This window comes from Aquila chrysaetos, chromosome 3 (assembly GCF_900496995.4).
Source record: "Aquila chrysaetos chrysaetos chromosome 3, bAquChr1.4, whole genome shotgun sequence".
In the NCBI taxonomy this organism is placed as follows: Eukaryota; Metazoa; Chordata; class Aves; order Accipitriformes; family Accipitridae; genus Aquila; species Aquila chrysaetos.
The window spans coordinates 23,346,511-23,373,398 of NC_044006.1; the positions used below are offsets into that span (position 1 = coordinate 23,346,511).

Below are 26,888 nucleotides of genomic sequence, written 5' to 3' on the forward strand. Positions count from 1 at the left end.
TTGGTAGTATTTTATAGTAATGGTCTTCTAGCATGAGTGTGGGTGAGAAGAACAAGGCTGAATTACTGGGTGAGACTTGCCCCTCTGCTGCTGTAGTGCCTTTGCTCTGCAAGCAAAAGGGGGGGCAGTCCATTCTGTAGTTTTGTTCAGCTCTCATCATCTTGGGACCCTAACTTGAGCTGTGATCCTTTGCAGCCAAGACCCCCCCTGATCTTCTGCTGGCAAACTGCTGCACTGAAGAAGTGGTGCCTGGGAGCGTTTGCACTGAGCAGAGGCTGCTGACAGCTGCACTGTGCAGATGTGCACAAACTGCTGGCTAATTCACAGACTAAGAACCCCTTTCCCTGCTTCCACCCACAAGGGTGCTGCCTCCAGAGAAGTCAGTCACACACAGCTCCTATCTTTCTACCTCACACAGTACCTGAAGACTGAGGACACCTGCAACTGGGTTTCAGCTACTGAACCAGCTCACAGTTTGAGCAAAGGCTCTTCATCTGACCCTAGTGACAGCATACATCTGAAGTGAGCTGAAGTGATATGCTGTTATCACTTTTTGAAGCCCAGAAGTGAGCACATGGCTGGCAGGCCAGGCCCAAAGGGTAGTTACCTCACCACTGGCTAGACCTGCCCCATGCTGAGGAAGGGGCCAAAGCAAAGCAGCAGCAGGGCAAGGGGAAGAATGCCCTCTCAGAGGACCCCAGTAGGAAAACTTTGTCATTGGAGCTGAGGCTCTCTGAACAGTAATTGCTCCTTACCAGGATGAAAGAGCAACGGTTCTGGCTTCCTCCTCCGGTGTACTGAAGGTGGTGTGCAAGTCCAGAACAAGTTTCAGAGAACTTGTTAACAGACAAATACACTTTCTTATCTGAAATAATTTGACACAGAGTGAATTAAAAGTTTACTTTAATTTTGAACCATTTTATAACTGCATTTTTCTCATGAAGCATCTGTATCACAGCAGGCTACAATAACTTTGGGATAAAAGGCAACTGGTAAACTGTCCAATACAAGGTTCCAAATAAACAGTTCTTACTGGCCCCTACCCAGACATATCCCAGATAAAGTTTTTGATCAAAAACATGAAATAGATCCACCTGCTTATTTTAAGCATATTAAAAAGGAAACTAATTGGACCATTTCTATTTGTCTAGTTTTTTTATACAAAAAGGCTACACAATGTTACACTTTATTCAGAATACAGTTAGAGCGATTATGAATTAGTGTTCTACACCTTTACTCAATCCTTAAAAATTAGAAACTGCTGTAGCATATTCACTATAACTTAATACTACGAGAGACTTTAAAAAAAACTAACAACAATTACTGCAAAAAGAAAGGCTACTTCCAAAGCAAGCAAGGTCAGTACCATTACAGAGATTTAAAAAAAATAATAAATTTTTAACAAGCAAGGCTAGGGTTTGATAAATTCCATCTTGCAATTCATTCTTGTGCATTCTTCGTTTCTTGAATCACTCCCAAAATCCATTTGTATTATTACTCCTCGACCAAAAAGGACCAGAACAAAAAGTTTACTTCAATTGTTCCCATAGGAAACTCAGCTTGGTTAGTGTGTCAGGCACTTTCTGAGATACTAGCCCACCCCTCGAGCCCTCTCAGCAACTCTACAGGCCAATCAATGCAAGTTCATTCAGATGATACAGCTGCAAAGAGGGAAAAAAAACAGGTGTCAGTGCTCCCAAGTAAAGGCCTGTTTTAACACATCAAGACTGCATGAAGCCAGCGCACAAGACATTATTACAGTTAATTACTTCCACACTTCATGGCAGAAGTCAGTTTGGAGTGTACTGATCATGTGTTTCCAGAGCACTTATTATTGTGGCACCCAATTGAGCCAATCCCTCCCTGCCAACCAAGTCCTCAGTCCAGTCATCTGTTTTTCTCTTTGTTTTGTTTTTAAATTCAAGGTTGGAGCTTCTTACCTAAAGGATGATTTACAGGTCAGTATCGAACCAGGCCAACTGATTACTGTCACCTGGAGGCAGCCCATCCATAAGGTCCTGGGCATGGCCAAGATCTGGCAGACCATCAACTGGGTAGTCAGCACCAGGGTGGTGGCCACCCATTTCATGTTCCATCATAGGGTCCATACCCAAGGCATCCTGACCGTATCCGCCAGAGTGGAAAGAACGGTAGCTAGGATCTAAGAAAGTTAAAGGTGGCAGAGGGAAAAAAAGCATAATGTTAACAGATGTTAGATGCATCAGAAGCTGCAAGTATCAGTGTGTGAGAAGATCTTTGTAGCCATCTAATTTTTTTCTAGTTCAGCCAAGTTCAAAACAATCTCTGGCCTGCCCTTAATGACTATTCCATTGTTCAAAACAGCCTTCCAGTATGATTCTGCAGACAAAGCACACTGCAGGCAGAAGCACGAGCAGATTCCAGCCAAGCCATTAGTCTGCACAATCAACAGTACTAAAATTCAACAATACTGCAGCAAAACCAGGCTCCAAGACTGTGGACTGGCTTCTGAAAGACTAGTCAAAAATAGCTTAGAATCCTTAGGGATAGGCTTGCATTCAAGTCTATAGACACTTACAGACTAACACATTCAATACCAGCTTTTTTGTTTTAAAGAAAAACTGCACTATTGGAATTGTCAAGTCCATTTGTAAAGAATGTAGAAGATTTCTGGAAACAACAGCTCAGTGGGACATTCTCCCACAAGACTCAGACAAGAGACACCAGTTTTGCATGTTCATACAGCTCCCACTTCAGTGCTGCCAGTGGTGCTGCAGAAACTGGTTATTTGAACTGGCAGTTCCCCATCTGCCTGTCAGTTTGCAATACCTTGCTGAAGAGTTAATTCACTCTTCACTCATTTGCAGTTCTCCTTTAAAAATCTATGACTTGACTTCATCCAACTTAGGTTTAGTCAAGGGGAAGAGACAAGACATACCATCTGGGCGGTATCCAAGAGGTTCTCCCTGGGCACCAATATCAAGTCCAAGATCTGCTGTCTAGATGTACACAGAAAGTTACAAAACAGTTTTAACATCAGGTTTTGGGGCCAGCACTAGTAATTCTGAGTTTAAAAAGTTTTGAAGCTTGCCCCAGATCCCTTTTTAGCAACTCTTCTGCAGTGAGCACTTCGGCATGTTACTTTCATGAACATGGAACACCTTTTTTATCTATGCATCTGCATCCAATATACAACAGCCAGATTTAGGCATAGGAATCCATAGATCACTGGAAAGAGGGTTCTGTTTGGGAATGAAAGAGATAGGGCAGGTCTAGGAACACTCACCCTCAGGTACACCTGCCCCAACTCCTGCAAGTCAGCTGTTCAGAGGTTCCTGAGCCAGCAATAGAGCTTTTAAGAGTTCTGAAGGGACCTCTCCCAGTTTGCGCAATTACAGAATTAATTGCCTGTCCGTAGTGCAACTACATAACTCCAATCTCAAAGAGATACTCCCTTTTAGCTTTTTTTTTTCCACATTACTGTGGTAGATAGATTTTAGGAAAACAGAAAAGCAAGCACTGAAATAGTACAAATCAAGGGCTACTGTTCCTTTATTTAGTAAATACATACATGGTCAGACAAGCTAGGCTCCTGAGTCTTAAGAATCTAGGGGAAGACAGAGACTTCATGAAACCTTCCCTCTACCCCATGTACACAGTTTGTTTTCAGTCTCAATGCACTGTGTAGCCCTTTAAGCACAAAAAAAAAAAGGCAATGTGTGATAATCAGCCTGCAAACATATTCAAGCCTGAAAGCTCAGTTCTAAGGAGAACACAAGTTGCATTCCCAAGATTACTAGCCCTACACCATTTGCTTGATGGAAGCCTTACAAGGATATGTTTTATGTTTATGATTCCCTCCTATCACTCATGCCTCAGTTTTTGCATTCAGAGTTCATTAGGTTCTGACAAGCAACACAGAAGCATACAAGGTTCTTCTATAGAGCTTTGCACGCTAACAAACATAATGAGAATTACAAACTTTAGCAGCAGTCGAGAATGGACTCTTCCTATCTGCAAGGGAAGAAGCAGCTCTAAGGCTGCTTGCCACAGGTTCACTGAACCTGAATACATAGCAAGAGTAAAGAAGATACAGCCATGTGCAAAGCTGGGCTTGTATCACTGATGACATCTACACTTCACTACTGGAACGAGGGAGGACCTGAACGTAAAGTCTCCCCAAGGAACCATTAATACAAAAGACACGACTCACCTCGTTCCAAGCCATTGGCTCAGTCCGGAACAGAGAGCTTGTCAATTCAACCGAAAGTCGCTTCTTATAGTCTTGTGGTTTGTCCTCAGACATTCTGAACAGCACTGCAGCTGCGTATGTTGCTTTTGAAAGCAAGAGTGATTTTAGTAGAGGTCGAATCTTCTAGCAACTTTTCTAACACAAGTATGAAACCTATCTTTCAAGTTCACTTACCAACACCCTCATTCCTAGAATGAAGCAGTTCTGTTAAAGGGGCAGTTGCACCTTCAGCTTCAATTGCTTCAGCTGCTTCCTTGTCTTGAGCCAGTTCACAAAGTACACCAGCAGCTACTCTCTGGATATTCTCAATGGGAGAATACAACAACTGCAACCAAAACACAAGGGGTTCTTTAGCTCTTCTACTTGAAACGAGCTCCTCAGCACAATCTGACTTAGTAGTCCTACCAAGGAAGCGTAAGAGCCATTTTACCAGTTTTCCTAGTATGTGCTATAGCATTGTCCTGCGCTCTTGCTTACCTGCACAAATAGCGGAATTGTATTTAGACCCCTGATTACGATTCGATTATGAACATCACGTGCAAGAATATGCAGGGCTCCAGTGCAGCCCTCGACAATTTCTTCCATACGCACACCCTCCTAGTTAAAGAAAGAAAAGGCATTTTTTGAAATTGAAATATTGCATGCTATCTTCTAAAATGACTGACAAAAAGCTGATCAGCCTGTCAACAACCCAACCAAACTTGCCCCCTGCACATAACCCCTTCCCCCAACAGAGCTCATATCTGCTATCTACTGCTGGCCTTCAAACTTAACATCCAATCCTGCTAGGACTTGGCCCAGTTTATCCAACTAAATTGAGCAAGTGAAGCATCTCAGTGGAACTCCTCCCAGTGGTCTCATTTTTATTTCATTATGAACTTCATGTCTGACAACACTGTCTTTTTCCCCCCAAGCTGGATTAGCTTGGCAGTTTACTGAGTTTGAAACTCGTTATCAGTAACAAAAAGGCCCCCTCCTGCTTCTGCATGTATTAACTACACTCCTGTACTAGTACGTACTGCTTCCATTTGCCCATGCTAAGGCAACTTCCCCTTTGTTAATGTGTTTAATGGGGGCAGAGGGGGGAATCAAGACTAATCTTGCCACACTGACCTGGTACCCAAACAGGTAACAAGTATGGAGCCTGTACAACTTTTACAACTCTAAGCACCCTTGAAAATACACAATAAGGTGTGATAGCACTCTTAAACCCATACTTCTGAGAAGGATGAGGCAGTTCTGGTTTCCTTGCCAGAGAGGCTACTTGCCTTGCCAGAGTAGGCAAAACCAGTATTTCTGTGATCTGTATCATCCAGAATTAAATGCTCAAGAGGTTCTTAGTAAACCAAGAACCTAGGTTTTGGTATTCTTGTTTAAGAAAAACTTCAGGTCTGCCCAGACAGAATTATCAGCACACCAAGAGAGTAACATGAATTAGAGCAAGTGATAAGACAACAGCTTTTTAGACCAATACATGGCTGAGGCACACTGACAAATGAGGAGTTTTGGAGACAAGTTTTACACATAACTTCAGTTAGTGGTGGCCACTTACCACAAACTGCTGTTGTGTCCCACCCATAGAAGTACGTCGCTGGGTATCTTGATGTGCTCTAACCAGCAACTGAACTAGCCTTGGAATAGCACCTTGCTCACGCAGTGGGGCATGGTTTGCAGGACAGAGAGCCAGATTGCGGATCAAACCAACAGTAGCCTACAATTAAGAAAGGGGGTGGGGAATAAAAGAGCATGACTGGTGTGCTTGCTGTTAAGAGACTTCTTTTTTTCATCAGTTGATCCCAAATGCTTAAACCTCTAGGAGACAACACTAAGTTGCTCAATTGGAGCAACTTTCCCATCAGACAAATTACATTCCCCAACACCTTGGAAACAAAGTATTTTTCACAGTTAAAGTTACATTAAAAAAAGCACCAGTTTCCATGCTGAAAGCTGCTAACCATTATTTACCTTGATCAAAGGCCAGTGTGATGGTGGGTGCAACAGTTTAACCACCACTGGGAGTCCATAATGGAGACGTACTGCATTTTGAGCCATCTCAGCTTCTTGATGTCTGCTGGTGAGGTGACGGAGCGCACAAATAGCAGGTTCTGTGATGTCTTCCCTGTCTCCAGCCCGGAGAACTGTGCGCACAAGAGCCTCAATGCCACCAACCTGGCACACCATCATCTTGTTCTTGTAATTGTTGCAGGTAAGATTAGAAAGAATACCAGCAGCACAAGTCACAACATTAATATCATCTGATCCTAAAAGCTGAACAAGAGTTCCTAGAAGGCCTTCCATGCCCTCCTGCAAAAAAGAGGGAAGAAAAATTTGGTCTCTCTCCTCTTCCACTATGTTGGCTTTTGATCCTGATCCCTTAGAAGAGCCATTTACCTGCTTTGTTGCAGCATCCGACAGATTCCTCAGAGTCCAGAGACAGTTCTGGACAAGACGCTGGCTTGGATCTGTGAGGTGGAGTCCCAAAGCTTGCATCCCACCTAGAAGATGGTACAGATTTGACACCATTACTCAGATGCTCATCTTGTGAACAGTCAGGTCCTTCTCCTCCTTGAAGTCTGAGTGCGTATCTCACAAGCTTCTAGATTCTTCTTGGCATTAGTAACATAATATGGCTAGGCCCTAACTCTTCATCACACAGAGGAAAAACCCTGATATTCTCTTTGTGACGCTGGGTCTTTTAAATGTATGCATATTTTAAGGGGACCATTCTGACAATGCTCAGCCACTCAGCTAACAACATCACAGACTTACTTAAAACAGACTGCCTTTTATACTTCTGTATACTAAAGGCCTCCAAAACTAGTTATGGACTGAAGGACCAATTCAAGTTCAATTTTCAATGCTAGCAGTTTCTATTCTTGTGTGGAACGTACTGATCTTGAAGTACTGTATAGCTTTTTAAGTTACTGTGGGTACAAGGTACTTACCAGCCTCAACAATAGCAGGTTTGTTGCTGGAGCAGACTGACAACACCTTCAGCACCCTACTTGTGGTCCACAATAGTTTCTCGTAAGTATAGGTCCTCATTATGTTTACTAGAGCCTGGGGTCCACCACTTGCCAGAATAATCAGCTGAAAGACAGCAAAAACATTTATCTGCCACTTCCTGTGCATGTCAGTAGGTAGTAATTGTTGCTGGCTTACACCCACCATAGGTTACAGATCTCTAAAAAAACTGTTCACATCTGCTGGTGTGGTCCATAAGTTTTGCAGTCTCACTATAGCACGACTGCATTTCCGCAAAATAATTCCTGCATCTCTCACCTCTTGCAAGGTCAAGACTGACTGGCAAAAGCCCAACACAGCTGAAGATTCAGAATAAGGAGGTCAGTACACAGGAACTGTTAGGCCATTCATAGCAAGCTTGCTTGTTTTAAGTGCTTCAACAGCAGAGACACTTACCTTACTTTCTTGATTGCCATATGCTAAAATCTGAAGGCAGTCCGTTGTGATGGCCAAGAATTTGACATTTGTCTTGTTAAGCAAGGCAACCATTTTCTGCAGCCCACCAGCTAGACGGACCGCCATTTTGGCTCCTTCCTGATGTAACAGGAGATTGTGAAGAGTTGTAATGGCATAGAATAGCACAGAGTCCACTGGAGACCTACAGAAGGAAAAAAACCTTGTGAGTACCTGCACCTACCAGTACCAACTAAAAAACACAAGTACCATCTTAGTAGTCCACATACCCAAGCATTTTAACCAAAGCAGGGATGCCTCCTGATTTGAAGATTGCCAACAAGCCTTCACGGTGATGTGAAAGGTTGTGTAGTGTACCTGCAGTACAACGGGCTGTCTCCACATCATTTGTATTTTGCATCGTACGTACAATAGCGGACACCATTTGAGGAGATCTCATAATAGCATGGCGAGATGCTTCCTTTTTGGATAACTGATGAACCATAACTGCAGCCTTGTTCACCACTACCTACAGAAATATTTGAAGAAAGCTTTTAGTTTTAAGGTCATTGAAGCAGCCCCACAAGCAAGCTACACTGAGGCAAAGAAAATGCTTACCTGGTCCTCATCATTCAACAGTTTGGTCAGTTCTGGGATTGCACGAGTTGCAAGTTCTGCATCATCTTGGTAGTTTATCAAATTAACAACAGCATGTTTTAACATCTGGGATGGCTCAGCCAGGCGTTGCACATTAGTTGGATGAGCAGCATCAAATTGTGTGGATGGGATTTGCATTCCTTCATCCAGTGTTTCAGGGAACATAGCTGCACGCACTCTCTGAGCTCTAGTCATTGCATACTGGCCATCAATATCTGAAAAACAAGGCAAGTCGTTACCTCAAAACTAGGAATAAAAAGCTCATCTTCTAGATAGGTAATAATTTGGTATTTAGGTTTCTGTATTGTTAAGCTGCATGTCTAAGCAAACCAGTGTAATAGAAAAGGCCTTACCAGCAACTTGCTCCTGGGTAAAGGACTGTGAGAATCCCTGCTCCCACTCGTACAGCACTTGTGTCGTGTCCACATCTTCCTCTTCAGGATTTCCCTTGCCACTCAAGGAGGGAGCAGTTGTTGTGGCACCAGAATGGATACCAGAGTCCAGATATGATTGTTGCTGCCAGTGACTGACTGCTGCTTTTCTGTCTGGCTCCATTGCCATATCCAACTCCATCAAGTCAGCTGTAAGAAATCATTGTTGAACAATTAAGTTTAGTTCAATTACTCCAGCATGTATTAATCCTTCAAGAGATCACACAGGTTTTAAACAAAAATAAACTGTTACAAACAACTACCTCAACTCAGCAGAGGTAGCGCTGCAAGCGAAACAGCATTTTTAAACTGAGGCTTTATGTCAAACCAGTGCAGACATCTATAAGCCTGACTAACAGGCAGAGCAATCACTGCTATTGTTAGTCTACTGCTTAAAGGTTCCCTTTTCCACATGCCATGATGATGTACTTGACTGTACTTAAGGGACCCAAAATGCTTACGATGACAAACTTGTCTGCAGGTTTGAGTTCCAGTGTAAGATATTAATTACTGTAGTAGTGCAGACATTATTCAACCCAAGTGACTTTAAAAAGTTAAAAAAGTGAAGCAAGTAGCCAGTTTAACTGCTCTTTATTAGAACTGCTAGATTCTAATAACAGAAATTGTAATGCATTATATACCTTGGGTTGCCATGTTCCTTGTTGTGCTCCCAGAACTCCTTCCTGCTACCTTTCAGAGACCCTAAAAAAGAGCAAGGTGAGAACTTATTAAACACTAATCAGAGCTAGTAAGACAGGATTTCATATTAGAACACTAGAATTGCAAACTAAGACTTCGCACATCTTGCCATTTCATTACTACAGTAAGTATATTCAAATGCTAATTAGCAAACCCCCCACGGACAGAGATCCAAAAGAATGAGATATGTCACCCAGACTTTTTCTGGCAGACTATATGTAAGATATAATCTCCTCTTAAAGCTGGAAGAGAAAAAGAATTGAAGACTGACCATGATAGAGCCATTTTTTACTTCTCTATCCTTGCATAAGAAGTCCAGACATTAAATTCCACAGCTTGGACATGCCGCAAAGACATGGGCTACGTGTCAGACTTCCTCCTTTCCCTCAAAAACAACTACTCTTAAGATACTAGCAAAACCGCTTGATACAGGGCTACAACATGGATTTTCACAGGGAAAGCCGAAATGACCATTTAAGGCAAGCTGCTATTATTCAGTGGTACAAAGACTACCTAAAGAGTTATAACCGAACCTCCTCCTTTATGCCTTTCCTGTACCACAAGAAGAAAGGTTTCTTCCTATGCAAAAATACTCTTCCTTGAAGTTAAACTGAAAGTTGAACATGCCTTATAAACAAATGCTCTCCTTTAGTTGCACACATGAAGTCACCAAACTCGCTTTTTTTTTTTTTGCACAGAAAGCCAAGATACTTGGGGGCAGGAGGCTGAAATATTATCAAATGCCCTATCAAAATCTTCAGTATGCACCTCCATTTGATATCACCAAGCAGTACGAAGTATTTGTACCATAAATCTGTAGCTGTCTCTTCACTAACCCAGAAAGAGAAATTCAAGGCTACAGCTTCACAACAGGTCACTCAAAGCTGTCATACTTTTATTTCATTTGCTCCCCTTCCCCCCCACAGTCCAACACTGTTTCCAGCACAGACACAGAGCTGGTGACAGCCTGTTCTGGGAGCTAGCCAAGCAGAAACATTTGTAGTGGTAACTAGTGCAGTGAGCAAAACCATCTCTTCCAGCAATCAGCTTTCAATGTGCAGTTAGGTGTTAGAGCTATGCTGATCAAAACATTCCTAGACAATGAAGTAAAGGCAACCCACTAATCTCTTCAAAGGACAGGTTTGCAGCACTGTGTCAGGAGAACAAAGTCCATTTGATGATGTATTTGTGTAAAGACAGATTTCCCAGTTTAAGAGTTTCCTCCAGGAGTACTTTTTAGAAAATAATAATTAAACAGAAGACAGGCCTGCAGTTTTAAAAGTCTCACTGAATAGGTTAGGCAACTCTGAGGCAAGCTTATATTTCACTGTCTCTGAGCCAGCTGCAGGATACTCCAGCAGCTCCTGAGGAATCTCGTTACTTTGCTGTACAAATGCCAGTGCTGTTTGTCCTGACTCTGCACTCCCACAACTTTTGGCAGCAACCCTTCCCTGGCTCTTTCAAAATGGACAGTAGATCTGCATCTGCAGCAGATAAGCAGCATTGAGCTGATTTAAGATGTAACACAACATACTGTAAGTACCCTGCACTATGCAGTTGGAAACACTTAGGTTCCTAAACCGGTCCCTACTCCATAGCCTGGAAGAAACTAGCCAACTCAGAGCCTACTCCTCACAATCTGCATGGAGGATGCACTGACAATACAACCATATTTTTCCAGTTCCTTAAACACTGGATTCTTCCAACATGGTGCTAGGAGTTTGGGAGTAGCAGTGGTAAGGGGAAGGAAAAACTTAAGTCATGCTGTCAGTTCACCATTAATACAAAAATTCTCCTGAGTCGCTAAGTTGGAAGAAGTGCCTGAACAAAAGCTTGATAGCTCCCCGCAGGTCTTATGCATTACTTTGTCAACCCCACTAACACCTTCCAAACAGAAAGAAGTGGGATAGCACTAAAAGTAAAAAGTGTATCTTTGTTCCCCGTAGTCCTCGCTGTCAGTCAGATGCGACATTTCCAATAGAAAACTGGGCAAGATCTAGCTGCTATACGCAATTTGCAATATGCTTGGCACAAAAGAAGATCTATTTTTATTCTAACTGTTCCTGTTTCCTCCTATCAGGAGGCTGCTAATAAAAATGATCACTGAACTAGTTCTGCAGTTAACATACTGGAAGATGAACCAGTCAAGAGCATTGACTATGTCTTGAGATATTTACTACCACCTCAGATTCAAATATGCTTGGGAACAACATTTATAATTTCCTTCCACTGTTGAATTCTGCACAAATGAAGGAAGATGCCTTACAGCAACTGCATTCTGAAATGGTTGTTTCAATTTCAGCAGCCTGAAGAGATCAGAAGAGTAGCTGTACCATTAGGTACAATCCAACAGACCAGACTAGCCACTGAACTGCAACACTATTCCAAAATAAAGCTGAAGAACATCTACAAAATAGCAATGAAGAATGCTGATTTAAGTGTTCAGAAGTGCATTATCAATCAGATATTCAGTCTTTGAAATGCTGACCTTAGATCAGCCTCCTAGCTGCACCTTAGTTTCTAACATCCTAATCTGCGTTTCATACACCTGTAACCACCCAACGATTCCAGGTAGCATTTTTTTACTTGGACGGGAAATTGGTTTTAATCCTTAGAGTTCAAAACAACCACAGACCAAAGGTAGCCAGGGAAAAGGGGTACATGCTGTTTGGTTTTAGGGTTTCTATAACTGAATGTTCTCCCATATTTTCCTTCCCATTCTCTTCTCATTTTACAAGGGGGTAAACCAAGTCCAAACAAGCTGCTGACTTTGTCCTCCTGTGTGTCACCGACAAGGTTAACCACTACACTTACAAAAGGAGCAGCAACCCCAGACTAGGTACAAATGTTCGTTTTCCTGACAGAAACTGGATCAATACATGCAGGGTGGGGGCAAGGTGGTGGGAGAGTAGAAACAAAAGAAAAAAAAGCACTCCCGCAAAGATAACTGAGGTTGTAGTCTTCAACCATGAAGCATATACCAGCTCCTTTAAATCAAGCTATTCAAATTGATTGGAGGACACATGACTAGTGACATTACATTGTCAAGGTCAGTAACACAGATCTTAACCATCAAGAAGAGACAGAAGGACTCGGTATACTTTACAAACTTTAGCATAACAGCAAGCTTCTGTAAACCTTGCTATTTCTAAAGAGTACCTGGTACTCGGAAGTCAAGTCTGAATTTTGAAAAATGTCATGTTAAACAGAAGTTCATACAGAGGTACTGTCAGGATTTACAGGCTGTTAACTTCTTAAAAACCACCTCCTCCCCCATGACACTACCCACTTGTTTAGCAAGCATCAGCTTTGGGTTTAAATGGAGGTCAGGTGTTTTTTTTTTAAACATATCTGAAGAGCAATGCAAGACATTGCACTAGACTGTATTGTGCACCATCAGTCCCAACCTTGCATTTGAATTCTAAAAAAACTGAGAAAAAGAGTTCTGCAAGCTTAGCAGGCTTATGAGCTAATAGTTTCAAGTTACTACAGAAGACTATTCAAATTTCTTGGTTTTGACAGGAATGAAAGAGTATTTTGATGATGAATAAAACTTAGGTATTAACTTTGGATTTTGGAGAAGAGTTAGGCACATGCCAAGGAAGTCAACAAGCCCATAGCATTTCTCAAATCTGAACAATAATTCTGAACAGCTTCGGTAAAACCTAGATAATTTTCTTTCTAAAGCTGTTAAACTCCCTTAGGACACAGAGCACAGTGAACTGTTTACTTCTACTCTGTCTTACAGAGGACAAGAACTATGAGAATAGCCTATCTAGGGGAGGGAGTATCAGCCTGACATTTACCTGCCTGGTATATCAAGACTACGGTACATTTGCACCTCTGCTGCAGTTTATCTAACATAAACCTATTTTCACCATCAGCTAAACCAGTTTGTTAGCCTACAAAACAGCTTATATTTGCAGCTTGTATTAAATAAAAATGTGTCCATCTTCTTTCAAGGTTACTGCTTTAATCTTAATAGAATCTCTTCACTAAGATTGACTCAGATTATACCTGACTGATCTGATAAGCAGACTCCTTCCCTTTGTAAAGCAAGTCAAACTTAAAAGTTTGCAAGTCTTCCAGAAATCTTTTGCTTGAGAGCACCATGTTACTAAACCTTGTATGAGAAATCAAGACTGATACATCCAATCACCACAATCTATTTACAGGGAACACATCTACTAACCATGTTCTCATACATCTCTATGTCTCATCTAGGACAGGCCAAGCAACTGCATCTGTAAATTAGCCATCAGTGCTGAATGACACATTTTTTTACATTGAACAAGCATATCTTAATCTTCCTGTGACAGTTACAGCAGTTAAAAACATGTATCATGTACACAGAAGTGAGAAGTACCTGCACTGGAAAATAGTTTTTCTCCAAGTGCTCCAAAGTTATTGCAACCATTATCAAGGTGTTACTGGAAGCATTTGTTGGGTCTAATTTTATAACCGATCTTGTTTCAGGCAGCTGCCTGCCAGTGATGTTGCCTGTGTGTGTGCTTTACAAAAAGTCAGTAGCCAAAATATACAGGCAACATCAGTTGTACAACTAGTAACACCAGATGACTACAGCACTCATTCCTATGACCCAAGAACAGAAATCTAAGAACTTAATGTAGCAGAAGCTTCCTAATAACCTTAGTTTTCAAGTGGAGGATGTGGGAAATAAATCATTAATTGAATGTTTAAATAAAAAATCCTTTGATCTTATTCTGGAAGTTGTTGCTGTTTTCTAGAAAAGGAAGCAGGGCAGGGGGATATTATTTAAGACAATACTGATAGTAGAAACATCAGAGAAGCTTTCACAGCACAAGTGGCTGACCTGTCTCCTTAACCAATTTCTGGTCTAACCTACCCCACAGCTATAAGCACTCTTGCAACAGGCAAACCTAATTCTTATAAAGACATGATCCAACTGAGGTAGTCACTTTAATATTCATTAGTAATAGCACTAAACTGATTAACACGAAGCCTAAAAGAAGTTATTTTTCTTCCTTCAAACAGGGAGGCCTATAGTCAGTTTATATCTGCCTACTAACTTAAAAAAAAAAAGCCAAAATCTTTGTCTAGCTGAAGAAAACATGGCAGCTACAATTTGAGAGGGAATGAAGGAGGGAGAAGTTACAGGTGACCTGTAAAACCCAATTTACAGATTGCCTATCCACAGATGATGGGCAAGGATGGTACTTGTGGAAAGTAATGATTCACGGTATTTGCATTCAGTTTCTAACTTAGACAATTCTAGTTTTGGATTAAGCAGCAAGGTAACCTGGGAAGTTAAAAGGAATGTCATTTGCCTTGTAGGTCTCAAGTTAGGAAACTAATTTTCTATCTTCAAAGGTTAAATAAGTTCAAGAATTTTTACCACCAGAGATCTGTTGTAAACTTCTAATTACTCCTTATCCAAATGGGGATAGAGACCTCTCTCCCATATCCTCCCAGATATTCTAAACAAAACTTAACTTTGAGGATTTTTATCTGGCTTCTATCAAGCTCTGGGGTAAAGTATGCACTGTAGGTAATTTTGGCAGCCCTTCATGTATCATGTAAGATTGGTAAGAAGTCCTGAAAGTACAGTTTGTGTTGTGTGTTTTAAGGGATTTCAGAAGCTTGCTGTAGGAATGACAGTTGGGTTTTACAATTTTTCTACACAATGAACAGAAGATACTTTATTTCAAAGTAGGAACAGATAGAATGCTTGAGTTTCACTCTGAAGATATACATTTAAAAAATTCAATTCTTGTACAAAGGTACCACACAGGATTAAATACAACAGTTTTCCTTAAATACATTCCATATCCACAAAACAAGTACAGAACAGCATTCCCATATTCTGTCTCAAGTAGCAGCATTTGCAGTCCTCAGTCACCTTGTCCACTCTGAAAGGAATAGCTGTATGCAGTGAGTGCAGATTATTTTGAAGTTAAAAGTTATATGCAAGCATTAGAGGGCCTTGATTATTGTGAAATTAGTCGCTCACCAGTACTGACTTCTGGATTAAGAAATTCAATTTTTCAAATTCTTCCTCACACCAACAATTTTAAGGACCTGGATGGACAAGAGCTACTATGAAACTCACTGAAAAATGGCTCTCAAATAATGGTTCAGGGCTATAAATTATCACATTAAACAAAGCAATGGACAACTTGGATATTTTTGGAGACAGTAAAGTTCAGGTTTACCTTATCTCTACCAGGAATCAGAATATAAAACTTCCCATTTTTCTTATTAATGTCAGGCTTCCTTCTGCTTTCAGCAGGCTGATATTTAATACTGGGTAAAAATATGTTGTCATAGGCCATTTGAAGATATCCTAAGTAAATGGAAGTAATTTATACAACATGTAACATCAAAAGGAAACAAGTCAAACCATACAGCCAACTCTAAAAGGAAAAAACCAACCCACCATGGGTTCTTACAGCTCTAAAACATTTCTATCTTCTTTTGGGTTAGATGATAGAAACACTCATCTGTAGCCTTCACTACCACCTCAGAAGAAATGTCATGGCAAGAGGTAGAGCAGCATTACTATATTTAAGTGTTATGCCAAGATGTAGCAACCTCAACTATTTCAGTAGTTCTGTTGAAAACTAAGAGCTACCAATAATCTTAACCTGCATGCCACAGCACATGCCCACAGTGAAATCCAGCTTACTGATTCTAGACTGCTACAGAACAAACTCAAACTTTAACTCATGACAAAACTGCTCTGGTCATTTCCTCAAGCAACATTTGCTTAACATCATTCCCTCCAACCACTAAGCATGAGTACTTCACACCAGTGATAAACTCAGTATCCTACGTAATCCATCCAGCTTGAATTTATCCAAGCTAGTATACTTCAGGCAATGCATTCTACTGATGCCTGCAGAAAGGTAGAAGATGCCTTGCAAACAGCAATACATTCTATTTTAGATTTAGCTAATCAGATCACAGCAAGTTTGACTCTGAACCCAGAATATACAACAGTTTAGCAGTTTAAAGTTGTTATTTTTAAAGAACAAGACCTGAAAGTCTAAGATCTGTTTCTCCTATCAAACATTAGGAAATTAAGAAACCTGAATACTATCTGCTTTACTGACCTCAAAGGTTAACAGGTTGCAGCTTCCAAGCTTTAAATATCCTTAATATATCCTGAAAGAGGCAACAAGCTAGCTCAGATAATCCACAGAATTAAATTGGAAGAGGGGTATTTGACAGTACACACACAGATATGCCAATGCTCACTACAAGTGACCTCTGCTTTCAGCCACTGGTTTTTTGCTGCTTCATTTCCACATCATTATTTCTTTTTTCCTTCAGGCATCCCAGTTTGCTATTACATCAATTGTTCTGGCTGTCCAGCCTTTGTCTTCTGCCTTAGAAATGATCTAAGAACTCCTTTCCATAACATAAAGGCAGAAGAGCTTCTCTACACTAGCTTTTGTAAGTTTTTTTTTTTTTAATAAGAGTTCATTTGATGCCACATCACAAAATAAAGTATTAATGCCTGTCTATTTTCAGTCATCTCAGCAATCTAAGACCAATTAAGAGCACAGAGTAGAGTTTCTGTTCACATGCTCATTACCTAAAGCAAACAGCATGCAAATATTTCTGTTCTTGCTAGACTTCTCTAAGTTGATTACAACTACTTAATGGAACTGAAGTGCAGGCATCTGGTAGTCTTGACTAGACTTAAACACTGGGTTAGCTGTATTAAAAGGATTTATTCCTCAAAAAATGTCTAGTGAAGGAAAGACTCCGGTTATAAGGTCAGAAAACTTGAAGCTCATCTTTGAATCCACACAGCTTTAAGCACACATGCAGAGGGGAGGGAAACAGGCCACAAGAACTTTACAACACAGCTGTAAGGCTCCATTCTACCACACTTCACTTCCATTTAGGACTGGAGCACTACAGAGTGTTCTGATACTACAGGACACTCACCTGGCCCCTTCTTCCCAAAAGGGACAGCAGGCTAGTAAAGAATCATACTTCCTAACCAGCTTGCCAAATGATCAAGTGTGACAACTCATTAAGTTTCAAGTGCAGTTGAGACTAACATAAGGGTAATAAGATCCACATTTTGTTTTGCTCATCCCAAGTACAGAATGCCACCCAGAACATAGGTAGTTTTAATTGTTCAAAGAGCAACTTTAGCCACTAACCAAAAGTACAGGTAACAAAACATATCAGAAATGGACTTGGTGAGTTTTCACTGCCAGATGGGATCTCTTTCAGCTGCTGGCATCGAGTGTCACTGAAACATGGCACTTTGAGCAACTAACACAGCATTTAGGCACTAACAGCTTGTGCAATTAGTCAGGGTCTTCACAGGTACTAAGGTTTAAGTACCCTTTTAAAAACAACCCATTAGAAGTTTCAATAAAGCAACAGTTAACATTGGTCTGAGAGCCATGGTCAGCCAACAAATACTTGAGTTAACTAATTATAAAATGATGAGAACCTGTGGGAGAATTCAGAACACTCACATCAGGTAAGTTACTAAAAAAGTAATAAAGTTCACCTGGGCACTGATCTGCACAATCATTCTAAGAGATGAACTTTCAAATTTTAGAACCTGCCAGGAAGCCTCCCCAAAAATGAAGCTGGCAATATCACATAAAGGTTCTCTAACACCTTTGATGCACACTGCTTTACTCTTTAGGAGCAATTTTGGTGGAAATTACATATTGATAGGACACCTAGAGAGGTCAGAAGGTACTTGGTAGCAGTTAGCCTACCACCATAATTTCTTACAACTATCAGTGGTGCCCTACAGAATTTTGTTTGATGCTAGCCAGAGCCTAAGGCTGCCAGAGTCACATGGCTGGGCATACCATGCAGTGTGAAGACCACACCTTTTCACATAGTCCCATACTCTTTACTACTTAAAACCATACTTATACTGTAGCAGCTGAAACCTTACAACACTGGATCTTGTCACTTCAGAGAAGTTAGTGTCTGGATCCACAGCACAATTATTTTGCCCTTTACCTTAAGAAACATTCAGGAGTTGCAAGAGGTCTGTCAACACAATCCTTTATATTCAAAATCATGGGCAAATATACCAGCAGCTTCTAACAAGATCTGCAAACAAAACAAAGTTACCTTCTCAAAGAGAGCTACTTTCTGCACTGGCTATTCATTTGTCCTCTACAGAAATCTCTGGTTGTTTCCAAGAGCTATAAGCAGCAGCTGTGCTCAAGCTGACAGAGAAATTATCAGGTCATGTTTGAAAGTAATGGTTCAAGAGAGCTTTTCACTGGCAAGTATACTGCAACACTAGCAAAATCTATCACTTTATTTGTAGACAAGATTGGCTCCAAGTACCTACATATCTTTCTTCACTGTCCAAGCGAGGAGCTGATGAAAATCTTAAAATTTTAAGACGATATGTGAGGAACTGCTTCAACTACTAATCAGGTGTTCCACATCCAGCTTGAGAAGCAATAATCTTCTCCACATAATGTACATATCAATCCTTTGACAGCAGTTTGCAGCTCAGTATTAAAAGGACTGGTATGACAGTTTCAAGTTTATGAACTTGCATTAAGTTCATAACAAGATTATCAACCCAATTACTCTTATGTCTTAATTGTTTTGACCAACTAAGCACCACCAACTCATGCAAGTAACCTCAAAACAGTTACTAAGTCAATTCTGTTCAGCAATGGATTTACTTTGAGATCTTTTGGTCACCAGCAAGCATTTCCGATTCAGGTTTCATGCAGCATTATGTTTGAGTATCTTCATGGCTGGGCAAAACATTAAGAAGGGTTTTATCATCACAGCTTAGAGTTACCATCTCTTACATGTGGGACACAGTTAGGTATCTATATTATGCATACTCCTGCCTTTCTCAGTTAGGCATGAGCAAGTGTTTGTAGCTAAGGCTTAGTTTGCCAGCAGTACCCACCTAATAAACTAGCACTGATTTGCAGCTTTTGGTCCATGTGCCCCTACTTTCAGTAAGATATCCATAGTAGAGATGGCAGTAGCCAGGGTCAAGTATCATCCTTTAGTCTTACCTAGCCACATACAAAAAAAACTGCCATCATGACCATTTAGATAACTTAAAATATTATATTAGACTTCATTTAACACTAATAAAGTTCAGCAACAAACCACTGTCAACACTCAAGCTTCCTGCCCACTTAGCTTTGAGTGTCAAAAACATACTTAATGGTTCTGCAGTCGTTTATCATGATTGCCTACATCGCTAACAAGAAGGTTGACAGCCACTGCATTACAGAAGTATCTTTCCATCCTGTTTGCGTAGAACTTAAAACATTCATTTCCACTCTAATACAACAATTTAGCAATCTCCCTTCCAAACCAATAAGTATCTAACCATAATCTAGTTTCTTCTTAGGCTGCAGCCATGTAGCCAGCCCTGAACATGGATGTTAAACATGAATCTCCATGGTTTAAGAAACCAGGATGATTAGTCATAATTGCACTGACACTCACGAAATACTTACGGATCTGAAAGTGGCTGCCTTTGCTTGTCTGTCAGAATAACTATGTATTTACAGTAAGACATACTGACACTCTAAAAAGTACTGTTTAAGCAACAAACATGCTAATGAAGTCTGACATTTTAAGATGTTTCTTCAACTCACTTTTAATTAAGGCAACCTGACAAGGCAAAAGCATTTATCAGCACCTTTAGGATGTTAAGATTTCTGGCCACTGGAGGGCACCTGAATTGTTGCCAGGACAATACAGAATTACTTGCTACAGTTGGTGCAGAGCTGCCAAACTTCTCCAATTTATAAAAGTCTATTTAGCATAGTAAGCCAGCCTAGAAATGCTAGTTCCAGCAAATATACTTAGAGTGCACACTGTGCATTTGCCAACTCTACTAAGATCCAGCTAGCTCATACTGCCTTTTTAAAAGCAGGAACCTAGAACACTAAATTAACTCTTTCAACCTTTAAGGGAGTTAATTATTAAACAAGGCTCCAGAGTTGATTTAGTATTAAGTAATGCAGTAACTACTTTACTTCTGCAATACTAATCCAGTCAGTGTACATTGTTTCCTAAAGCAACTTGGAACATCAATAAAAAGTTCTTCTGTAATGGAAGCTGTAAAGCAACACCTGCACCCATACTTCCCAAGGCAGCAAAAGCAGAGGACACATTTGCTTTCACATCAAATCAGAGTGAACAGATTCAGGAGGGCAGGCTGAGTTACAGGTATACGTTTCACCTGCTCACCTTATCAATTTGGTGTTTCATACAGACAAAAACACCAGAATAAGACTTCCATTAGTTCTCTCTTACACTCGAAGTTACCTTTCAGTGCAAAAAACTTTTCTGGCTCCTTTCTTCTCTGAGAGGCAACACAGGCCACACAACACTAGCGTATTAAGACATTACCCTCCTGGGCTAAAGCCTGATCAGAGACTACAGCAAGTTTTACCTTGGAATCAAGTGCCAGAAATGGATATTAAAAGTTAACCACTGTTAGGCTACTTTATGTTGGCAAGTCTAACCAATGCAGCTGGTGCATAACATCAAAGCATCCCCAAATCGAGTCTTCCAATGCTTAACTAGAAAGTCAGCAATACTGCCCTGCCCATCTGACCAAGATAATAATTTTATCTAAAGCGACAAGAAAAGTCACATGCAATACTTACTGCCAAGTAGTTTGCAGAATTTGCAAAGTTAATGCAGTGCCATTTCTAAGTTACCACACAGTCACCCAGCAAGGCAGGGGGCTCAAAGCTTGCAAATGCATGCTGTGAGGACCGAAAGACAAGTCCCAACTGCCTGCACAGTTTCTCAAAGTTTTATCAGGCTTCATGAAGTACGATGTTCAAGATAAGCAAGGCCAGTCCTGATTTTCCTGCCATGGTATGCAGCCTGCCAGAGCCCCAGAACAAGTTTTGCTGCAAGCAACTGCATGATCACTACAAGCCCTGCATTACCAGCTTTAGCTATGAATTAACATGAGTTATTTTGACTACTGCTGTATTTGCACAGTAGTCTGCCTACTATACAATATTTTGCAGAAACATCCTTATCCAGGAGTTTGACTGCACATTCAGATTTCAGTTTATAAGACTGAAGCTTGCTACTTCCCTTTCCACCCCTCAAAATACTGCAAAATTAGTTAAGAAGGCCACTAGTACTAACTTGTCTTTACATATGAATTAACTTTGAGGTATTGTGTTCTGAAGAGTTTAAACTCAAGTTTCTGGTGATGAAAAGCCAACATCCATTTCACAAAGAAACCATATGTATGAAGGGCAACCAGGTTTTGTGGCCAAGATTTGATAAGCCAGTTACTGACACACCACGTAGTCAAAGCAAAACACTAGTTCATAGTAGACTATATATCAAGCAAGCAGCCCAGCCTATTTATTGCTTAGGCAAGAAAAAGGAAGCTTGGTTTACTAAGGCTGTAACAATTTGAAGTATTTTCTCAATCAAGCTTTACTTGGTATTAAATCCTTGCTTTTAGAAGCTATTGTGCATTGCATTGTCCTTTCCATCAACATGTTTTTACTTATTTCTCCCCTAGACTCTTTGAAATGATCAGCCATGCAGACCAACATGAACATTCCCACATCAATCAGTTTATACCTAAACAGAAAATATGTGAACTAACAGCCAAGCAAATATGACATTTCTTTAGAACAACCCCAGAACGGCAAGACACTCGACATGATTTTATACCAAATGGCTGAATTTAGAGACCCTTAAAGCCTGATCTTAACACCTAAGTAGCCTAATTTTCAACAGTACCAGACATTAGGCAATCAACACAGTAGCCACATACCTGCAGCTGTCAGCACCTTTTTATTCAAAGTGCAAGATTAACATTAGGTTCCCGGACTGTCAGTCACTTGAAATTCACATTATAACTTAGCCCAATAAACACCAGTAAGTTTTGCTCTTTGTGCTGTTTTAAAGCCTTGCAGTAGTACCTTTTTGTCATTCAGAAGCAAAATCATAATGGGTAAATTGCTCTCTGGTGTGTCCAAACTTACTATCAAGAAAACCCCAATACTCTTTCAGGTAGTTTTCTGTCTTTGCCTTTACTATAGTCTCAGCACATAAAGATCCTGTTTTACTAAAACCCCTCCTTGATTTCCGTCCATCGACCTCAGCATACCAGCCCAACCTCTTTCCATTCACCACTTGCATACTTTGGGGGATGGGAGGACCACAGATGTCTGGAATATACAGAATGTCAGAACAATGGCTGCTCCATGAGAAAGAGATCAAGAAGTAGCTGATTACAAAGATCAACACTGCTGTTCCTAAAGCCACAAGTTTCCCGTAGTACCTTCACAGCCTGTCCTATCTTCCCAGAAGGGATAAATCTCCAGTAGATGTTTTCAGGAAGAGATTCAAAAAGAAGCAGCCCGACGTCCTACATCAAGTTTTAGCTGGGGAAGAATTTAAGGTTTTTCTACATTTAAGAAACCTCACTGTTCCAGGAGCAGCTAATCATGCACAAAAGAGAGGTGAACTAAGCTTTTCAGGGGGGAAAAAAAAAAAAAAACCAAGACAAAACCACACCACATATGGAGCTCCCTGTTCCACGGGAAATCAGAAACAAGTGCCCTATATTCTACTGGGAGTAACAGCAAGTTGCTTCACACACCTCAAAAGTGCGTTAGTTTGGGAGGCTGGAGCCGCCGTCGCCCCCCCCAGTCGGCCACCAGAAAGCAGCAGGCACTTCCCCTTGCAGCATGCGAGCCCCCACACTGCCCAAGTCATTCGCTACAAGACTCTGGTAACGTGGGTGTTAAAAACTTAATTTGATTGCTCCCAGCTCCGGGGACCTTCATTTAGGTAACACCCAGAAAAAGCATAACCTCTCCAGCAAATATGCATGCAACTAAGACCGAAAACCCACAAGGCAACAGATTAGTTATCTCCCGCTGACTGCGGTGACCGTGATTAGTTAATTATATTCGGTACAAATAAACCCGTCCCCCGCTCTCTTCCCCCTCCTATCACCAACGGTGGTCTGCAGCCCACCGGCAACTCAGTACCTCCTCCCGCCCTTTAAAAAGAAAAAAAAAAAAGGCAAAAAAAAAGGCACAAAGTACTCCGGCCTCGGCCGCAAACGCAGCCGGGAACAGAGACCCAGGGGGACCCGGGCGGTGGAGACTCGCCTTCTCCTACAGACCCGAGCAACCAGCCCCTGGCCCCAGGACGAGCTTCCCAAGAGACACCTCGGGAGCTGCAGCTGCCGCCTCCTGCAACCACGCAGCTGTCCGGACCTCCCAAAACAAGAGCCCTCTCCTCCTTTCCTGCTCCCACACCCACCACCCCCCCCCCGCCTCTCTCCCAGCCCCCCCCCTTCCCGCCTCGGCGCCGGGCACACCCTGGACCCCCCAACGGCCGCGGGACGCAGCGCCCGCCCGCCCCGGGGCACCGGCGGCCGCTGAGGGAAGAGGAAGGGAAGGGGGGGACCCGGCCTGGGCTCGCCCCGAGTTCCCGCAGGATAAAGTGGCACTAACGTTGTAGGGAAGCGAGAGCGCAGGGTCTCCCCGGGCTCCGGCTGCTGCTGCTGCCGCCCGGGCGATCCCGGTCCGGTCCGTCTTTCCTTCCTTGTCCCCCCTCCCCCGCCTCCTCCTCGCTCGGCTCTTTGCTTACGGCGGTGCCCCCGCCGCTCTCCTCCCGGGTGGCGACCGTACGAGGCGGCGGTGTTAGTCCCCTTGCCCCGAGCGCTGCTGCTGCTCCCACCGCCGAACCGAGCGAGAGGCTTAAAATGGCGTCGCTCACAAGGAGGTTCTTATAGTGAGCGTCGGGTTCGTCTGTATCCTGCCGCCGCGGCCGGGCGCAGCGCGCAGCATTCCACAGGCACCCAGCGCACAGGGCAGGGGGAGGAGAAATAGTGCCCGGCTCCCAGGGCGGAGGGAGACAGAGAGCAGCAGCGGCGGGGAAGCGGCTACGAGCGGGGGGAAGGCCGTGGCGGCGTCGGCGTCGGCGCCGCGGCGGGGGGAGGCGGGCGGGATGGACTGAGGCGAGCTGGCGGTGTGAGGGGCTGGGGGAGGACAGCGGAGACACCTTGTTCCGGAGGTGGGAAAAAAGGATCCGAGTTCCCGGTTGGGAGAGAAGTTGCTGCCTGAGGGTGGAGTAGAGGCGGCGGGGGAGGGGGTGCAGCTGAGGGGATTAGCCCGGGGTCCCGCTTTTTTGGGGAGAGGAGGGGGTGCGATAGGCGAGCGTGACACCCTCCCACCCCCCTTTAATTTGGCGTTTCGTTGCCTAGGGATTTTATTTTTTTTTTGTTTTGGGTTGTTTGGGGGGGGGCGCTTTTTTTTTAAACGCACGCCACCAACTGTAGCGAAACTCCGTCCTCTCAAACGCTTGTGTCGCCAAGTGCGGGGACGCTGCCGGGCTGCTTTGAGGAAAACCGGCCCCGGCCCCGGGCTGGGGCAGCAGCCCGCCCAGCTGCCGCCCCGGCCCGGTCCGGCGGGGAGGCCGGGGCAGCCGGGGAAGGTGGCGGCGGGGCCCGCTCACGTCGGCGGAAACGCGCTCCGCTCTGCCCTTGTAAATATTTGTCAGGAAGCAGTTGCCAAAGAAAGTATCTCGTTATGCAATTTATTTATTTTTTTATGGAAGAAGCGAGCTTCCTCCCCACCCCCCCAACACCTCCTCCTCCTCGCCCGCCCCTCGCCTCTTCAGCGAGTCGTAAAAACAGGAAAATATTATGAATTGCACAAGGTTTTTCGCGGCGTGCAGAGCCCTGTGAAGGCACGTATGTGGCAGCCTGTTCCTCGGCGTGCACGGGCTTGCACAGCAAAATGTTTTACAGACTTTCTGCGTGTACCGTCTTGCATGGCAAAGTTTCTTTAACAGACCGGGGGGGGGGGGGGGAAATCCACGCACATACCCCCCTCTACATGGAACAAGGACCGTGTATCCTAACATGTTTATGTAAAACATCCATTGCTAGTGAAAGATGGATTTTTTTTTTTTTCTTTTTTCCTCCAGTATAAATTTGCTTTGGCACTAGCGGGTGTTGGGGGTTGAATTCTTGGTCCCAGGCTGGAGGGCTTTGTGCAGCCCCTCATTCCCCACCAGCCTCCAGCTTCTGTGGTTCTTGAAGCGGGAAGATGGGCAGTTCACGGAGGGGCCACCTTTATACCTGTTTTTCCACTGATAATACCGTTTTAAACAGGCTCTGAGTTTCTACTCAGGAAGTTAAGGATATTTTTTTTTCTGTTGATTTATTGAGTAATGTGTTAGACTAAAGGAGCCTCTTCTACAGTGCTACTTGATTTTCACATCAGCTGCTTTTTTTTGAGTCGGTGCTTTTTAAAACAGGGGATTTCTCCCTGGGGAGGGGGGGGGGAACATTGTAGGGCTTGCTGCACACAGAGGCACCCTAACCCTCACAGGTGGACCTGGCATGGGTGGCAGGGGGCCATAACCCAGTGGGACAAGTGCAGAAGAGGGGTCCTTAGTCTGAGGGTTAGCTGTCACTACTAAAATGGCTCTGGGAAGGCAGTGGTGATTAAAAAAAATCCTTGTTTCCTCCCCGCTCCCTCCTGCCGTTGCAGGGCACACAGCAATCGTCCACCCACCAGCCTCCCTGTGCAGTGGGCAACCTCCAGTCCCCACTAGTAAGGAAATTAAATGCCACCTGGACAACCCTGAAGTCGGAGGTTCGGGAAATACAGCTTTCCTTGTTGTGCTCTTTTCTCTTAGGACAGTTGCCCATTTTAACAATGCTGGCCAAAAGGAGGGCGAGAACAAGGGCAACCATCGGCAAGAGTCGGCAAAGCAAATCCTGCTGGATCAGGGCCAGCGGGCTGTGAATGCTCATCACCTTCCAGGGGAATTACTTGGCGCAGCTGTGAGCAGAAGGACATTGCCGTTCTTGACACCAGAAGTTTGATTCCAATTTACGATAAGAGTCAGAGAAAGTATTCCTGGAGATTGGGTTAGGCATTAAAAAAAAAAAAGGAAAGGGTGTGTGAGGAAGAGTTAATTTCTTTGTCCACCTCCCTTTCCCAGCTGCCTTCCTCAACAACCTTGGGAAAATCTGCTCTGCCTCGATTTCACCCTCTGTAAAATGGGAATAGTAATACTGACAGACCCCTCCTTTTAGATCCCTGGATCAAAGGTACTATATAAGTTCAAAGTGCTGTTTCCATAGGACATTATTGCCAAATTCCCTATAAGCAATTCCATTGGGTACTTGATAACAACAGTAGAATCAGTCAAACGCCCTTGATGTGTTGCATGGTCCCAGATACCTTTCAGAGCCTCTTTGTGTGCCATCCCACCCCCTGAGGTCTGCAGGGATGGGGCTTTTGGAGCCTGGATTTTGCAGGAGCAGGAGGGGTACAGTCTGTGTCTTTGCTTCTGGCCCCTGAACTATGGACCGCTTTTCTTTTTGACCTGAGGAGGACAACTGGAACTAGCCCTTTTAAAAACAGGTTTAAAACATACAACTTATATATATATATATATATATAAAAATTTCA

The 26,888-nt window shown here is 42.8% G+C and overlaps 1 protein-coding gene across 5 annotated transcripts; it reads right to left on the reverse strand.

Moving 5' to 3' along the window:
* Positions 1–886: 886 nt before the first annotated feature.
* On the reverse strand, positions 887–24,744 carry CTNNB1 (catenin beta 1). 5 transcript variants are annotated; one of them, XM_041122175.1, is made up of 16 exons: positions 24,726–24,744; positions 9,378–9,438; positions 8,659–8,886; positions 8,267–8,520; positions 7,939–8,177; positions 7,652–7,853; positions 7,177–7,321; positions 6,623–6,726; positions 6,197–6,535; positions 5,784–5,942; positions 4,709–4,828; positions 4,406–4,556; positions 4,193–4,314; positions 2,918–2,978; positions 1,941–2,161; positions 1,382–1,661 (listed from the first exon to the last, which is right to left on the reverse strand). In XM_041122175.1, the coding sequence occupies exons 2-15, from the start codon at positions 9,388–9,390 to the stop codon at positions 1,953–1,955; spliced, it is 2,346 nt and encodes a 781-aa protein (XP_040978109.1). In that variant the 5' UTR covers positions 9,391–9,438; positions 24,726–24,744; the 3' UTR covers positions 1,382–1,661; positions 1,941–1,952. The 5 variants fall into 5 exon arrangements, with proteins under 5 accessions (XP_029863642.1, XP_040978109.1, XP_029863640.1 ...); XM_030007780.2 differs by lacking the exon at positions 24,726–24,744 and adding an exon at positions 23,913–24,194; XM_030007781.2 differs by lacking the exon at positions 24,726–24,744 and adding an exon at positions 24,049–24,163.
* Positions 24,745–26,888: the final 2,144 nt, after the last annotated feature.

What these genes read in the sequence shown, in the direction of transcription:
- CTNNB1 (XM_041122175.1), bottom strand. An exon ending in TACCCAGGAGCAAGTTGCTG is followed by an intron (nt 8,521 to 8,658) that starts GTAAGGCCTTTT and finishes CTTGTTTTTCAG; the next exon opens with ATATTGATGGCCAGTATGCA. An exon ending in TCTTGGATACCGCCCAGATG is followed by an intron (nt 2,162 to 2,917) that starts GTATGTCTTGTC and finishes TAACTTTCTTAG; the next exon opens with ATCCTAGCTACCGTTCTTTC.